At 51.7% G+C, this 16,630-nt stretch overlaps 1 protein-coding gene across 1 annotated transcript in view; it reads left to right on the top strand.

The window, feature by feature from the left end:
• LOC101341936 (cadherin-23-like) overlaps positions 1–16,630 on the top strand; it is an 84,039-nt gene that overhangs the window by 52,560 nt on the left and 14,849 nt on the right. The window contains 4 exon segments of the mRNA XM_012557500.1: positions 1,076–1,148; positions 2,363–2,479; positions 7,509–7,621; positions 8,887–8,994. Of these exon segments, the coding sequence (XP_012412954.1) occupies positions 1,076–1,148; positions 2,363–2,479; positions 7,509–7,621; positions 8,887–8,994 (411 nt within the window).

Here is a 16,630-nt window from a genome sequence, read left to right as displayed (position 1 = left end):
GTTAGAAGTGGAGTGCAAACTTCTTGTACTACCCAGGGACTGCAGCATAAGGACTGTCTGGGGGTGGGTGCTGACTCGGGGTGACCTCTGAGCCACTGAGAAACTGCTGAGCTGGCTGTGTGGGAAAGAGGAGAACTCTCTGAGTCACGTGGGCCAGCAGGCCTCCTGAAAGGGGAACAGGAGGATGCTTGTTGAGTGATTGCAGAAGGTGGTTGGTGAGGATGAGAATTTTAAAAGGTCGGGAAGCTTGTCCCTGATTGATGAGGAGGGAGATGGGGTGCTGGAGGAAGAGTGGGAGCAGGAGGAGACAGCTGGTGCACCTGGGCCTGGTTCCAGAAGAGGCCATCCACCCTGCCTGGTTCAGCCCCTCAGCCACGCCCCATGCTCTGACCAGTGTCTTTCTCACCTGGTCACTGGTGGTGAAGGCTGGACCAGAGGCAGGATTGCTGCAGAATCAGCGGGTTGAGGGGTCTCTGGGACAGGGTTTGGTCAGGGGCGGAAGAGCCTCGTTCCTGTGTGTGAGGACAGGTCTGGCTGTACCAGCCTGCAGCCAGCCCCAGGGGAGGAATTGACGCCTGGGAACTACTCCATCCGCCCACCACTGCATTCTTCTGGGTTTGGGTGCTCCTTTCTCCGTTAGTTTCTAGGAGGGCTCCTAGAACTTTCCATCATCATCTTGGCTGAGCTGGGAGGGCAGGTCCAAGAGGCCACCCCTAACATGGGGGGCTGATGAGTGAGGGTGGGAGTGCTGGAGCAGAGCCTGGAGCTCAGCTGGAAGCTAGGGAAGGGGGTGAGGGCTGCAAAGGGGTAAGGAGGACAGGAAGCACTAGGGGAGCTGGGAGTTGGAGGCAATTCCAACTGCTGACTCTTCTCCTCCTTCTCCCTGCCCTCCTCGCCCCTTCATGACCCTGTGTGTTTCCCAAGGCCCGCCAGAGAGACCCCTGACACCCTGTGACCCCCACCAGAGCCCCTCGGTGCCCAGCCATGCTCATCCTGCCCCTTGGTACCAGCCTTGGACAGCTGACCAGCCTGCCTGCCTCCCTGGCTCCTACCAGCTTGTCTGTTTCCCTTCCAGGATGAGAATGACAACCCTCCCACCTTCAGCAAGCCTGCCTACTTTGTCTCCGTGGTGGAGAACATCATGGCAGGTACGGGCCTGGCAGGGAGGGCAGGAAGGCAGGAAGCCTGCCTTCATGGGGCACCTGTTGTATGCAGACCTGACTTTGCACGCAGCATGGAATTCAAGCAGGGCCTCAGTCTTCCTTGTGTCTGTTTCCTGTGCGCACGCATCCTGTGGCAAATGAGGGGACCTTTGGAGATGTCCAATTACCTGCTAGCCAGCAGCTGTTTACAGAGCACCTATTATGTGCAGACACTCCTCTGGGCAGACCCTCAGCTTTTCCTTGTGGTCCATCTGCCCAGGATGCTGCCAGGAGGCCGTGGTGGGTCCCTCCAGGCCTGGCCTTCACCAAGCTAGCAGCCCTTTCCAGGCCATGGCGGTGCTCCCTTCCCAAGGGAGGGCAGCTTCTGCCCCAAACACTTTTCTTCCCACCCCATCCAGGTAAAATACACCCCAGCCCATCCAGGATCAACTACATAATTTCCAGGGCCCAGTGTAAAATGCAATATGGGGCTCCTTGTTCAAAATCGTAAAGAATTTTCACAACAGCAACAGCAGAGCATGAAATCAAGCAGGGCCCTTCTAAGCGTGGGACCCTGTGGACTGCACAGGTCGCCAGCCCGTGAAGCTGGTTGGCCCTACAGAGTGGGGACCCCAGCCTAGGTATAATGACTCTGGGAGTCTTCACCCCATCTGGCAGTTGGTGTGGCTGGAGGGGACTATGAGCTAGAAGCCCCGGAGGGCATGGCCTCAGGACAGGGAAAGGCTGACCCCCAGCCCAGGGAGGTGGAAATGGAAGGTAAGGGCCTTAACCAGACATTAAGGAGAAAATAAAAGCCCTTACAATTCCGCTGGTGAAGAAGATAAAATAAGACAGAAATGGAGCATAATAAATGTCAACGAATTTAATATGGAGCTTCATTTCTTTTTGACTCAAAGTAAAAGCTGATAATTCGAGTGTATTTAATGTGGCGGCCAGCCAGGGAAGGGTGGGGGACAGGCAGTGGTGTGCTCTAGCCCTGTGTCACCCTCCCCAGCAGCCTTGTCCCCACACAGCCCAGGGATCTCAGCCACAGGAGCGGTGGTTGGACCCACTCCTATCCCTGGGGTGCCCCTGTGGGCAGGCTTCCTGCCTCCCCGAGGGCTGGTCACTGGGAGCATGATGCCCATGTCCTCCCCTCTGGCCTGGGGCTGTGAGCCCGGGGTGAGCAGCCTTTCTTCCACCCCCTTGTCTCCCGGAAGGAGCCACGGTGCTGTTCCTGAACGCCACGGACCTGGACCGCTCCCGGGAGTACGGCCAAGAGTCTATTATCTACTCCTTGGAGGGCTCCTCCCAGTTTCGGATCAATGCCCGCTCAGGTGAGCCCCACCTGGCCCCTCTCCTCCATGCCCTTGGCTCTGCACCCCCAGCTCTGGGACCTGCCTCTGGACCAGGGTCTCTTTCTTCCCTCTTGCAGGAGGCCCTCGTTGTGAGCAAACCAGCTTTGAACACCTGACTTTATCTCTGAAATACTGAGTATGAAATTCACAGCATGAGTTTATCCACTAGAGGATTTCTTTCAGTGGGGAGGAGCCCTACGATGTTAAATTGTGTTCCGTTTTACGAAAAGCTGCTTACACACCGCTCTCCAGGGCACCTTTATTCAAACCTAAGTGTCCTCCTCTGTCAGCTGGCAACCTCATGCTCAAATCCTGGCTCCTCCTCTTAACACGGTTGTTGGCCTTGGGCAGGTTATACTCTCTCCCTCAGTTTCCCCACCTGTAAAATGTTGTTGTTGTTAGCTGCCATCAAGTAGACCCCCGATCCATGACGACTTGATGCTCAACACGATTGGACCGTTGTGATCCACAGGGTTTTCATTAGCTGATATATCAGAAGTAGATTACCAGGCCTTTCTTCCTAGTCCATCTTAGTCTGGAAGCTCCACTGAAACCTGTTCAACGTAACAGCAACATGCAAGCCTCCACTGGCAGAGGGTGGTGGCTGCATGAAGTCCTTTGGCTGGAAATCAAACCTGAGTCTCCCGCATGGACGGCAATAATTTTACCTTTGAACCACTGCTGCCCCCACCTATAAAATGAGGGTGATCATATTAGGGCTGTTGTGTCGATAAAGTACACTTAGACTAACTCCTGGCGTATAATAAGTGCTAACAAAATTAAGTTATCATCATCACTATTATTCTCTTTTTGTCTTTTCACCAAGGGACCCCCAGCCCCAGCTCCCTGCTCAACCCATGTAACTCTCTTCTTTTTACTTCCTCTCTCCATATGCCTCCCTCTAGCTCTCTCTCCTCTTTGAGGCTGGGAGAGAAGAAGGGGGTGCAGAAAAAAGCAACAAAAGATACCTCCAGGCTTTTCAGCCAGAAGCTGGGAAGGAATATGAGGCGCCTGTATACTTGTGCATCTGTTCATGCCAAATCAATGGGGGCTGCCCTGTGCCAGGCTCTGTGCTGGGTGCTGGGCATACAGGAAGGGATGTGATATGCCTCTGCCTTCATGGGGATCCAAGGCATGCAAGGCACCCCGTGTCAAAGTTCCCATTTCTGTATCAGTTAGGGGAACTCTAGATGATTAAAGAAGGAGCCTTGGTGGTGGCACAATAATTAAGCAGTTAGCGGCTAACCAAAAGGTCAGTGACTCGAACCCACCAGCCACTCCACAGGAAAGAAGACCTGGCAATTTGCTCCCGTAAAGATTTCAGCGTAGGAAACCCTATGGGGCAGTTCTACTCTGTCCTATAGGGTCAATATGAGTTGGAATCAACTCCACGGCACACAACAACAACAGCAACAGATAGTAAAAAGATAAACTCTGAAATCTCAGTGATTTAACACAATGGAAATAATAATTCAGACAGCAAACAGTCCAGTGTGTGTGTTAAGTGGGCAGCCTTCTCCATGGTGATTCTAAGACCCAGGCTCCTTCCATGTTGTGGCTCGATGGTCACTGCAGAAGGAAAACGAGCATGGAGTATTGTGCAAGGAGGTTTCTGTGGGCCAGGCCTAGAAGGGACGTAAGTCACTTCTGCCCACTTTCCACTGGCCAGAACCAGGCAACGGCCCCACTGAGATGCGGGGAAGGCTGGGGAATGTAGTCCCTGGCCTGACAGACACTTTCCAGCACTTATCCTGGGAAGGAAGCATGACTCTTTGGTGGACATGGGCCATCTCTGCCACAGCTGGTCGGTGGCCCAGCATGGCAGGAGGTCTCCTGTGTTATCCACCCCTGGTCCAAGTCTGCCTTCAGTCTCTCTTTCATCCCCTTTCTTGGAAGCTTGGTGAGCTGGTGACTGGTGCTGACGTCAGTGGTGTGTACAAAGGTTGAAGAGAGGCATCCAGGGCCTCTCCTCCTACTTCTGAAAAAACGGAGGCCCTTCCTCTCTGCTCTCAGGAGCATCCGTCCTCAGTGAGCCCACATTTCCAAGGGACTCAGAGTAATATCATTAGCTAATATTAACCAAGGACTCCCTGAGTAATGCAAATGGTTTATACACTCAGCTGCTAACCAAAAGGTTGGAGTTTCAAGTCCACCCAGTGGCACCTCAGAAGAAAACCCTGGCAATCTACTTCCAAAAAATCAGCCATTACCCAAAGGACTAAAGGACTGCATGAACCAGAGATTCCACCAGCTGAGACCAGAAGAACTAGATGGTGCCCGGCTATCACCAATGACCGCCCTGACAGGGAACACAAGAGAGTCCCAGACAGAGCAGGAAAAAAATGTAGAGCAGAACTCAAATTCACGTAAAAAGATGAGACTTAATGGTCTGACAGAGACTAGAGGCACCCCCAAAACTGTGGTCCCCAGATGCACTGTTAACCCAGAACTGAAACCATTCCCAAAGCCCACTCTTCAGACAGATTAGACAGGACTATAAAACAAAAAATAATACACATGAGGAATGTGCTTCTTAGTTCAATCAGATATACGAGACCAAATGGGCAACTCCTGCCCAAAAGCAGGATGAGGAGGCAGGAAGGGATAGGAACTGGTCGAATGGACACAGGGAACCCGAGGTGGAAAGGAGGAGCGTGCTGTCACTTTGTGGGGGTTGCAACTAATGTCACAAAACAATGTGTGTATACATTTTTGTATGAGAAGTTAACTTGAGCTGTAAATTTCCACCTAAAGCACAATTAAAAAAAAAAAAAGCCATTAAAAACCCTGTGGAGGGCAGTTCTACTCTGACATACATGGGGTCGCCATGAGTCAGAATCAACTCGACAGCAACTGGCTAGTATTAACCAAGTGCTTAGCATGAGCCAGGCACTGTTCTAAGCACTTTGACCAATATCCTCTCATTTCACCCTCCTCGCTGCTCTGTGAGGCAGGTCCTAGTATTATCCCCATTTTCCAGATGAGGAAACTGAGGTACAAGAGAGGCTGAGTAACTTGACTGAGGACTTGGAGAGCCTGAACTCACTCCAGAGCCCATACTTGAAATGCTACATTATGTAAGGCCACGCTAGAGCTCCATCCCTCCACCCAGAGGCAGTGCCCAGCACCCCACCTCTGCCTCCCTAACCAGGAACTCCATCTCCACCAGGGGGCTTGAATGATGACATAGACATTTTCTTGCTGCCTTAATGCATCTCCTTTAGCTCCAAATGTGTGAGCACTTTCCCCTGAGCTCCTTCGTCAGATTAGCCAGGTCTGCTCTGCAAAGGTGGCCTTAATTGGATCTAATTTCCCAGACAGGAGGAGCAATCTATCATGCCGACAAGTTCATGTTCAAAACTTTTTAGAGATTAATTTCTTCCTTGCCCTGCCAATTAATCGACAACACCCTGGCAGGGAGCATGGCTCAGCTGGCAGACCTTTGCCAGTCTTCTCTTCCTGATCTTAACATCTTAGCTGCCCCCTGGCGCCTACTCCTGGCTCCATGTTCAACCCCAACCAGGCCAGAGGACTGGACAGTGTGCCAGGGAGGGAAATGTCGGGGTGGGAGGCATTCTGGGGACCATCTGGCCCAGCTCCCTTGTTTTATGGTAGAAGAAACCAAGCACAGAGAAGTTAAGTGACTTGCCCCAGGTCATGCAACTCACTCAGGCAACGGGGATACAGACATGAATAGCACATAGTCCTGCCGTTGGGGAACTCTCAGCCCATTGGAAGGAAACTAACATTTTCCGAGTGTTGGGAGCATTGCCTACAGTTATTTAATCCTCACAATAGCTCTGATGGGAAAGGATAATAACCTCCACTTTACAGATGAGAAAACTGAGGCTCAAAGAATTTAAGCAACTTTCCCAAGGCCAAGCATCTGGAAAGAGCTGTAATCAGAATTCACATCTGGGTCTCGCTGTCCTCAAAGAGCGGGCTCATTCTCACAGCCCATATGAGATGGTAAATGGCCTGGCCTCAGTAACGTGTGAAGCCGGCTTGTACTGGCTCATACCAGCTCGTGAGAGCCAACTGTGCAGGTGCATCTCCTCCCAACTCCATATTCAATGCCATCAAGTTGGTAGTTTAAAATGGGCCTTGGTGGGAGTATTTACACCATGGAAATTGGCAAAGGCCTTTTTTTTCCTTTTGAAGAGCCGGTTGTTAAACATTTACCAGCATACTGCTGCTGGGGTGGCTTCCTTTTTTAGTTATACCACAACACGAAGAAATGCCAAAACAGGCCGACAAAAATGGTGGTACATTTTAAATGTTTATATTTAACAGAATAACTTTGTTCACACACTAAAAAACAAAGGCAATATGATTATATTATGCACATGGCAGTTAAGGAAATTATTTTAAAACTATTCATTCTCACTGTGCTACAAGTTGGACTGTCTAGTAATGAGTCTCAAAGTGGAACCTGTGTGAAAAACTTGGTATTTTTCAGTCCTGTCACTGTATCTCTGTGACTATCTGAATAAACGGTGCCAGGCGCTATGCTAAGCTTCCCATGATATTAACTAAAATAATCCCCACAACAGACCTCTGCACAAGGTCCTATTATTATTCCCTTTTGACCAAATGAGGAAACTGAGGCACAGAGGGTTTAAGTGACTCATTCAAGGTGATAAAGCCAGTGACTTAACGTCAAAAGTGTGAACGAGAAGAAGTTTGTGGCTGAGTCTGAGTCCAGATGGCCCTCCTGCCCCGCTCCCCAGCCTCCAGCTCCCCAAATCAGCCCACATTTTCCCAGGTCTGAAAAGACCTCTTCTTCATGGGGTTGTATTGCCCAGCTCTGGGATACTGGTTCCCAAGGAACAGTACTGCCCCCGCCCCTCCCTGAGCACCGTCTCTGTCTCCTTGTCTCCCAACTGCCTGTTGCTCACATACACACACACTGCCAGATCATGCTGATCTCGTAAGCATCTTCCTGCACACTGTCTCTCCCTCCCTTGCTCTCTCTGGCCCCCCATTCACTGACTCCTCTCCCCTGCAGGTGAAATCACCACCACCTCCCTGCTCGACCGTGAGATGAAGGCTGAATACATCCTCATCGTGCGGGCAGTGGACGGGGGTGTGGCTCACAACCAGAAAACTGGCATCGCCACTGTGAGTGCCCCCTCCCGTGTCCCCCACTCCCTGCTTTCCAGCCAGGTCACTGCCCCCAGCTCATCTTCAAGTGGTACCCGAGGCCTCTGGGCACCTGTGTCCTGAGACAGTGCAGGCACTGTGGGAGCGCACGGAGGGTGGCAGGTCCCAGCCCATCATCAGCCAGGGTATCCCTGGAGCTACCTCAGCTATGGGGAAGAAAGGCATTTCCAGTTGGGATGTGGGGAGACCCAGGAGGAGCTCAATGAAATATTTTCTTCCTTCTTCCCAAAAGGCCAGCTGTGCAGGTAGCAGAAGGCATGAGCCCCAAGGGTTACTCCCTGCCTTGGCACCTGCCAAGAAACAGGAGAGGGTCTTTCTGCCAGCCACGGCAGCTCAGAGCAGGAAGGAGGGCCCAGAGGGTCCCTGGGGACTTGTCCTCACCCCCACCCCCACCCCCATCCCTGGTGATGCTGAGATGTGATGCCTGGGCTTCCCTTCCCTGAACCAGTAGGACAGTGAAGACCCAGAGCACCCACCCAAGGCCTGGCACTCCCTCGAAGATACCGCCGAGAGTTGAAAGCTAAGGGAAGGCAGTTGAGGGTCTTGAATGAGCTCTTGGCTGCAGAAGAGAATGGGGGCTGGGAAGCAGTAAGAGCTTCTGGGGGAGAGGAACTCCAAACCCCTCCCTTCCTGTTCCCCATTTGCTTCTCTAGCTGTCCCTGGGGACCCCTCTAAAGACCTCTCCCCATGGCCCTCACCCCACCCACAGAGCTGCCCCCATCCTTGTCCAGCCAGAGGGGCTAGGGTTGGTGGCCCTTGGCCAGGGACTTGCAGGAAAGTTCCCTGTACCCTCTTCAGTCACAGGAGGCCCCTGCTAATAGGAATCAGAGCTCTATAAATAATTTACCTGGGCAGCAAGTGAGCAGGGAAATTGCTTGGCTTGTAGCTGAGACTGGGATGCTCAAGGGAGTCTATCAGATCCTCCACCGCTAACCTCCCCCACCGTATCAGTCACCTTCAGCCAAGACCAGGGATTTCAAGGGTCATCTCATCCATCCCCCTGTGTCCTGATGAGACAGCACCTCAACCCACCCTTCCTGGAAGGAACTGGCTCCCTCCTGTCCTTCAAAATCCAGGCCCTGCCCCAAGGCCCCCAGAGTGGTGGAGCTGGTGGAATTAATCCCATGATGCCCCGTAGGCTTCTGAGTGTTGTTACCCTGGTAGGTCCTGCCCTTGCCCGTCTCAGTGAGGCGTGCCCCACAGCGCCCCTTGTGGCTTCGCAGGTAAACATCACTCTCCTGGACATCAATGACAACCCCCCCACATGGAAGGATGCTCCCTACTACATCAACCTGGTGGAGATGACCCCTCCAGACTCTGATGTGACCACGGTAGGTGGTGGGATGGCAGAACTGCCAAGGCGGCACTTCCAAGGGGGTCTTCCATTCCCATCATGAACCCCCTGGCTCAGTGGCATCACTAGGGTTGATGTCACTGAGTGTGGTAACTCATGGTGTCACCCCCCCGTGCTGATTACCACAGTATTGTAGCTAAAACACCAGGAAATTTGAAAAAATCCAAATAAAACAAAAAACACCAGCAGCAACGAAAACAACAGTGTGTGCTTGTAGCGTGCAGACAAAACCACGTGATTCAAAGCGTCGTTGTAATTGGGTAATAACAACAGCTCTGACCGGAGCACATTAGAAGGTCCAAAAAGTAAATTAGCATAGTATATTCTCACCACCAACAACAAAATAAATAAAATTTGGGGAAAAAAGTAAATTAGCATAAAGTTTTAGCCTTGTAGGTATATTGATACATGTAAGCTGAGCTTATGGAAAATTTTTTTGTTGTTATAACTACCTAAAAAAAAAAAAACTAAATCTGTTGCCGTTGGGTTGATTCCGACCCATAGCGACCCTAGAGGACAGACTAGAACTGCCCCACAGTGTTTCCAAGGAGCCGCTGGTGGGTTTGAGCTGCTGACCTTTTGGTTAGTGGCTGTATCACTTAACCACTGCGCCACCAGGCCTCCATAACTAACTACAGGGATATTTTTATAAAAAATAATAAATTTCTAAAAATTTTTATAGATAGTCATTTTGGTGTCACCCCCTCTGACAGTTTCACCTGGTGTGGTCCACACCCCCTTTGTGATGTCACCGCCCTGGCCTGCCCAGGTGGGGTGGACGGTCTTTATGTTTCTGTCTGCTGACTCTTGGAGCAGAGCTCTGGAAGCTGTCCTTGCAGGGTTAAAGGAGGCAGAGGCTGGGGGAAGCCTTCACCCACCCCTGCTGGCAGTGGCCTTCAGGCTGTATCAGAGGGGATTTCCGGCAGCCCAGGAACCAGGAGCTAGGCTGGTTCAGCTTGTCAGCCACACTTCCCCTGAGGCCCAGGGCTTGTCCTCAGGACTCTGGCCACCCCCTCAGGAGAAGTCCCCTCCCCTCCTGCCAAGCCACAGGTCCTGCCCTCAAAATGCATAAGCTCAGCTCTGTCCCGGGTATCTTTCCTTCTGTTTCTGCAGCCAGCTGCCCAGGCCAGCTCCCCAACAGGTGGCCCCCAGGACTGCCCCAGTGGGGAGTTTGAGGGTCACTCCAGGAATTCCCTGGCATAGGATTTGCCTGGAGCACCCCTGTGCGGGTGTGTTGAGGAGCCTGTATGCAGAGAGTGAGCCTGTGTGGTCAGCACTGCTGCACTCAGGGTGAGATGGGGAGAGGAGGCCAAATCCACAGGCATCCCTAACGAAAACCAGCGTTCCAGGGAAGCTAAGGAAATCCAGGGTCGAGCACCCCCTTGTGGCGAGTCTCGGAGACCTTTTGAAGTACTCTGCTCTAGGATTCCCCTTTGCCCCATTTGATCTCATTTGGGGAGGCTTGTCCCCAAATGTCTACCCCATTGCGGCCTAGCCAGACCTGCAATGGACATGAACCCTGATAGCTCAGGGAGCCCATTTACTGAATGCCTGCCACATGCCAGGCGCTGTGCTGAGGGCTTCTCCTGACCTCTCTCATCTTCATTACAGCCTCACATGGCAGGTGGAGCCGTCACTCCTATTTTAATGTGGAGGAAACTGAAACGTACTTTAAGGGATTTGCCTGAGGTCCATAGCTACTAGTGCAGGACTGGAACCCAGGTCTATCTGACTTAGAGACAAGGAATTGGAAACCACCCAGTCCAACCCTGATACCTCTGCTGGTTCACCAGTGCCCTGGCTGTTGGCCCAGATCCAGAATTCCATTGGGATGGGGAAGGGATGGCATCCAGCTCTCCAGGAAGGCAGCCCCACCCTGAGCCCAAGCAACCATGTGCTGGTGATGCCTGGCCTCCCCACCCCATCCCTTCATCAGCCATGCCCAGGAGTGACAAGGTCCACCTAGATCTAGGTGGGAGAGGATGTCACCCCAGAGGAAAGAGAAAAGAGAGAGAAAGGGGTTGGCCGGCACACCAGTCCTGCTCTCTCTTCCATGTGTTCAAGATCTACTGAACAGGCTCCCAATCCCAGGCTTCCCTCCCAGAGATTCCAGTAGACTGAGGTGGGGAAAAGGGACCTTGAATCTGATTTTCAAAAGCCCCTTGGGGGGATTCCTTCCAGCCACGACCAGGTTGGAAACCACGACCCTGGGTCATTTCCACAGGTCTCTCTCTAAGGCTCCAGGCCTGGGTGGCTGCTGTCTGCTGCCACCTCGTGGACACTTGGGTGCTGGCCCAGGACAACCTCCTCCACTCCCCAGCCAGGGACCCCAAGAGCTGGTAGGCTGGACAGCTATCAGGTCCACTCTTACCTTCGCCTTACATTTCTAGGAAATTTTTCCCAGAGGGAATTGAGGGTCATCTGATAGAGGTGGCCCTGAGAGAAAGTGGCCGAGTAGCCTTGCATGGGACACCAGCCAGGGGTGCCATCATGGAAGAGTCAGCCTGCAGGGCAAAGAGTAGGTCTTCTGGGTGGGGACTGTACTTGGCCTTGGGCAGTATGGAGCTCTGGTCCCCAGCAGTCATCTCTGGGTCTCCAGCTTCCTTATGTCTTCTTCTAAGCCATGAGCAGGCATGGAGAGTGGGCCAGGGGCCTGCTGCCCAGTGCCTCCTCACTCTCCAGGAAACCTCAGCAAGCCTTCAGTGAGCACCTACTGTGCACCAGGCCCCGGGCTAGGCAGGCTTGGGGTACAGGAGGCAACAACGCTCCGGCCCTGCCTCCAAGGAGCTGAGCGGAGTGAAGAGTAAGCCCACCCGTCAGTACAGAGTCAGCAGGCCTTCCTCCCCGGCACGGGATGGGCACAGGGCCCGTGGTAGTGTTTGAGACCTGAAAAAAAAATGTAATGACTCAGAAATCCAAAAAGTATTAATACTTATGTTAAACACCTACCAAATGTAATATAGCAACTTTAATAATTATGAAATTTAGTGTTTGTAAACATTACACTGAAGGGCAAGTTGTAGATTAGACTTTCTAGAATTGTCAAGAATTTCCAAGCATTCTCTCTAATTGCCAATTACGTATTATGATTGCCTGGAAATGAGAAAGGAAGACGTCCATATACTAATTGAGTTTGTCATAGCCAAATAATTTCAAAAGGAGTAGTCATAAAAATCCTTTCCAATTTTATAACCATTAATGTATATATGCATATATATGGATATATGCATATATCCATATATATGAGGGTACATTTTAATACCTTTGAGGGGGTCCCTCGAGGTCTTCTAAGGTCTTACCTTGGCCCTCAGTGAGTTAGGGGCTGTAGCTGAGGTGTGAGGAAAGGGTGGGGAGGGGCTGTTAGGTGACATCAAGGACGAGGTGATATGTGAATGGGGCTGGCCCACCTGTCTTCCCACACCCACTGCACCCCCTGCACACTGGCCTTTCGGCTCCCTGAAACCACCAAATTCTTTCTCACCTCTGAGTCTTTCACAAGCTGCTTCTTCCCACTGCCTTCTGAGTGCTGTTCATTCTCTACTCCCCCACACCTTGTTCTTCTCATGACTCTCTCATTCTCTTCCTTCTGTTCCAGCTTAAAATGTCACCTCCTCAAAGACGCCCTCCCTGACTACCCTGCTTCGAGTAGCTCTGCCCCTTCTCCACACTCTGTTTCCTTCAGAGCTGCTCCTGCAGTCTGAGTTTGTTAGGTTACTTCTTTATTAAGAGCTACTACGGCTTGGGGATTAAGTGTGCAGACTCTAGTACCAGAATGCCTGGGTTCTAATTCCAGCTACTGTACTTCCCAGCTGTGTGACCTTGGGCAAGTTGCTTAATCTCTCTGTACTCCAATCTTATCTTAATAAGAGTCCCCACCTGATAGAGTTGTGATCTAATGAGCCGGTATACACAAAGCACTGGCATATGCCAAGTGGCCAATGAATGGTAGCTGTCATCATCACCATCGTCATCTTCCTGCCCTGCTGAGGTTGTGTCTGTCTCGCCCACTGTTGAACCCCTGTGCTTAGCACCGTACCAGGCACATTGTAGGTATTCAAGATATTTGTGAATGAACGTTGTTGAAGGATTTGTTCAGCTGGGGAATGTCTACCCTTTCCTCCCCTCCACATTTCATCTGCCCTCCCGCCACGCCAGGTCAGGGTTGGGTCTACCTTGTCAGAGGATATGGTCCAGGACTTTCCTAGGCACGCCCCCTAGAGGTGACCCCATCCCCATTCCCCTGGACTCTGAGGCTCAGGAGTAATACCAGGGATTTTTCAGAGCTGTGTGTAGATCAAGGAGCCCTGGTGGGGCAGTGGTTTAGAGCCTGGGTGCTAACCAAAAGGTCGGCAGTTTGAATCTACCAGCTGCTCCTTGGAAACCCTATGGAGCAGTTCTACTCTGTCCTACAGGGTCGCTATGAATCAGACTTGACTCAATAGCAACAGGTTTGGGGTTTTTGGTGTAGACCAAGGAGCCCTGGTGGCGCAGTGGTTAAAGCGTTTGACTGCTAACCCAAAGACTGGCAGTTCAAAACCACCAGCGGCACCAGGGGAGAAAGATGTGGCAGTCTGCTTCTGTAAAACTTCTTGGAAACCCTGTGGGGTTACTATGAGTCAGCATCGACTTGACGGCAATTGGCTTTGATTTGAGTGTGTAGACCAGTGGGTGCCCACAGGTGCTTTAATTGAGGAGCATTCAGAGTTGGCGTGGGGATGGGCGTCTGCGTGCTGTGGAAAGAGACCATGGCCGTTTCCGCCCATGCACATGTGCTGTGTATTGGGCGAGTTCTGTTTGCAAGTGAGATTTTGGCCCCGTTTTCCCTCCCAGCTCCTGCAAACTCCTTCAAGGACCTGGCTGGTGGGCGTTGATTTAGAGCCTTTCAAAGCCCTCCAGGAAAATAAAGGAGAGGGAGAGGGAGAGAATTACTCCCCGTCAGGCCAGGAGAAAAATGACGAGTGTGAAATGGGAAATAAATGACGGGAAAGTGGTGAGGTTCTACAAAATCGCCTGGCGGGGAGGGCGGGTGCAGGACGGGTCATAGCACCACCCTCTCCATGGCCTACCCCACCCTCTGCCCAGGGAGTGGGCTGAGAGGCCAAAAGTTAGGGCCCCCCAACCAGGGCACCCTCTGGTACTGGGAAGTAAGGAAAGGGGACGGAAGAGAACAGTCCCCTCCCCATATAAAATTGATCTCAGCACTTTCAGCAACAGGCTTCTGGCCTTGGACAGGTCATTTAACTGCTCTGTACCTCAGTTTCCCCATCTCTCCTCTAACTGTGGAGAGAAACATTGTTGAAATTCAAGGGGTGGTGGTCTCCCTTGTTCATCAGCAGAGTGACTTTGCTGTAATTATACCTTGAGCTCCTAGGAGCCCTGTCCCTTGTTTTCAAAACAGGAGTCATTGGGTCCCCTTTGTGGAGGTTGGGGAAACTGAGGCAACATGCCACAGCACAGTGAGGGTAGCTGGTGCAGCAAGGCCGGGAAGGGGGGGCTGGGCAGTCTGGGGGGCTGTCCCCCACCTCTTTGAAGCAGGAGAGGGCTGGAGGTGGCTCATGGTTCAGCCCCTGCATCGGCCTATCTCCCTGGCCTCCCCAGGGCCCAGGGGCAGATGGGAGTCCTTGGCCAGGGCAGCCCATCTGTCTGTTCTGGTCTGGTGGCCCCAGAGACACCTCCGGCTGGGGATTAAGCCAGAAGAGGGACAGATTCTGCTGTCAAAGCACAAAAGGCCCCACATCAAGTAAGGTGAAAGAGCTGACGAGGCCGGGCTGTCATCGCCGAGTGTCCTGGAGTTAAGAATGATACTGTCCTGGTGCAGCCCTGGGAACTGCAGTCACCCCCTCCCATTGATCTTGTCCACCTCTGGTGTCACAGTGGCTTCTGCCACACAGGGTGGGAGGCCAGCTGAGAGTGGGGGTCACTGCTGCCCTGGCTTTCTAGGGGCCCCTAGGTGGTACCTGGGTCTGGGCTCCAAGGCTGGTGCTGGAAGGACTAGAGTCTGGCCCTTGCCTCTGGGGGCTCTGCTTTCCCATGTGGAGAGCAGGGCAGGTGGGTGGTCAGAGAGGTTCCTGCAGAGCAGGGGTCGGTGGGCACAGGGGCCTGGGAGAGAATGAGGACACCTTAGAGCCCTCAGATGGGCCTTTTCCTTCTGTTTACAACCTGGGCCTACAGTGTCTGGGAGCCTAGGGCACCGGGGGCTGTGGGGTTACAGCAGCACTGAGCATTGATCCCTCCATGGATGGGGGCTTATGAGTGGGGAGCGAGGGATTGGGCTGGAGAGTTAAAAGGCCAGATTTTCTGGGGCTCCAGTCCTGAGACCCTTCTGCCTCCCAAGAAGGCTCAACCTTCTCCCTCCTTGAACCCATCCCACCCACATCCTGTGACTGCCCCAACTCCCTGGGGCCCACCCACCCTCCAAACTGGGGCCCAACCCTTGGCTTCCTTTCCATGCCCTGTCATCCTTGCTGTCACAGAGGCCTAATTGTTTTGCAAATCAACTTACAATCGAAATCTCCAAAGGAAGAAGGAGAGGGTTTGACCATGAGGAACTCAGCTTCCAAAGCCCAGGGTTTAAAATCCTACCAAAGAATAGCAGGTGTTGGTGAGGCTGCAGAGAAACAGGAACCCTCACGCACTGCTCGTGGGAATGTAAAACGTGCAGCCTCTGTGGAAAACACTGTGGCAGTTCCTCAAAAAGTTAAACATGGACCTACCTTATGACCCAGCAATTCCACTCCTGGGCATTTATCCCAAAGGACTTGACAGCAGGGACTCGAACAGATACTTGTACACCCATGTTCATTGCAGCATTATTCACAATAGCCAAAAGGTGGAAACAACCCAGGTGGCTATCAACAGATGAATGGATAAACAAAACGTGGTATCTGCAGACAATGGAATATTATTCAGTCATAAAGAGAAATGAAGCCCTGATACATGCTACGGCATGGATAAACCTTGAAAACATGCTGAGTGAAATAAGCCAGACAGAAAAGGACAAAAATTATATGAAGCCACTTATGTGAAATATCTACAATAAGGAAACTCACAGAGATAGAAAGTAGATTAGAGGTTGCCAGAGGCTGGGTGAAGAGGGAATGGGGAGTCACTTCTTAACAGGTACAGAGTTTTTGTTTGAGGTGATGAAAAAAGTTGGAAATAGATAGTGATAGTCACACAGGTCCCTGGGTGTTGCAAATGGTTTATGCTCAGCTGCTAACCAAAGGGTTGGTGATTCAAGCCCACCCAGTGGCACTGAGGAAGAAAGGCCTGGCAATCTACTTCTGTAAGATTACAGCCATTGAAAATCCTGTGGAGCATAGTTCTAATCTGAAACACATGGGGTTGCTACACTCAACAGCAACAGGTTTGATTTGTTGGGTTTTTTTTTTTTTAATGTTTGCACAACATTGTGAATGTAATTAATGTCACTGAATTGTACACTTAAAATGGCAAATTCTGTTATATATATTTTGTTGTTGTTGTTGTTGTTAGAGGCCGTTGAGTCAATTCCGACTCATAACAACCCTGTGTACAACAGAATGAAACACTGCCCGGTCCTGCGCTGTCTTAGTCTGGGTTCTCTAGAGAAGCAAAACCAGTGAAGTATATAT

The sequence above is a fragment of the Trichechus manatus genome, unplaced genomic scaffold, assembly GCF_000243295.1.
Source record: "Trichechus manatus latirostris isolate Lorelei unplaced genomic scaffold, TriManLat1.0 scaffold00106, whole genome shotgun sequence".
In the NCBI taxonomy this organism is placed as follows: Eukaryota; Metazoa; Chordata; class Mammalia; order Sirenia; family Trichechidae; genus Trichechus; species Trichechus manatus.
This window is presented reverse-complemented; position numbering and strand designations above follow the sequence as displayed.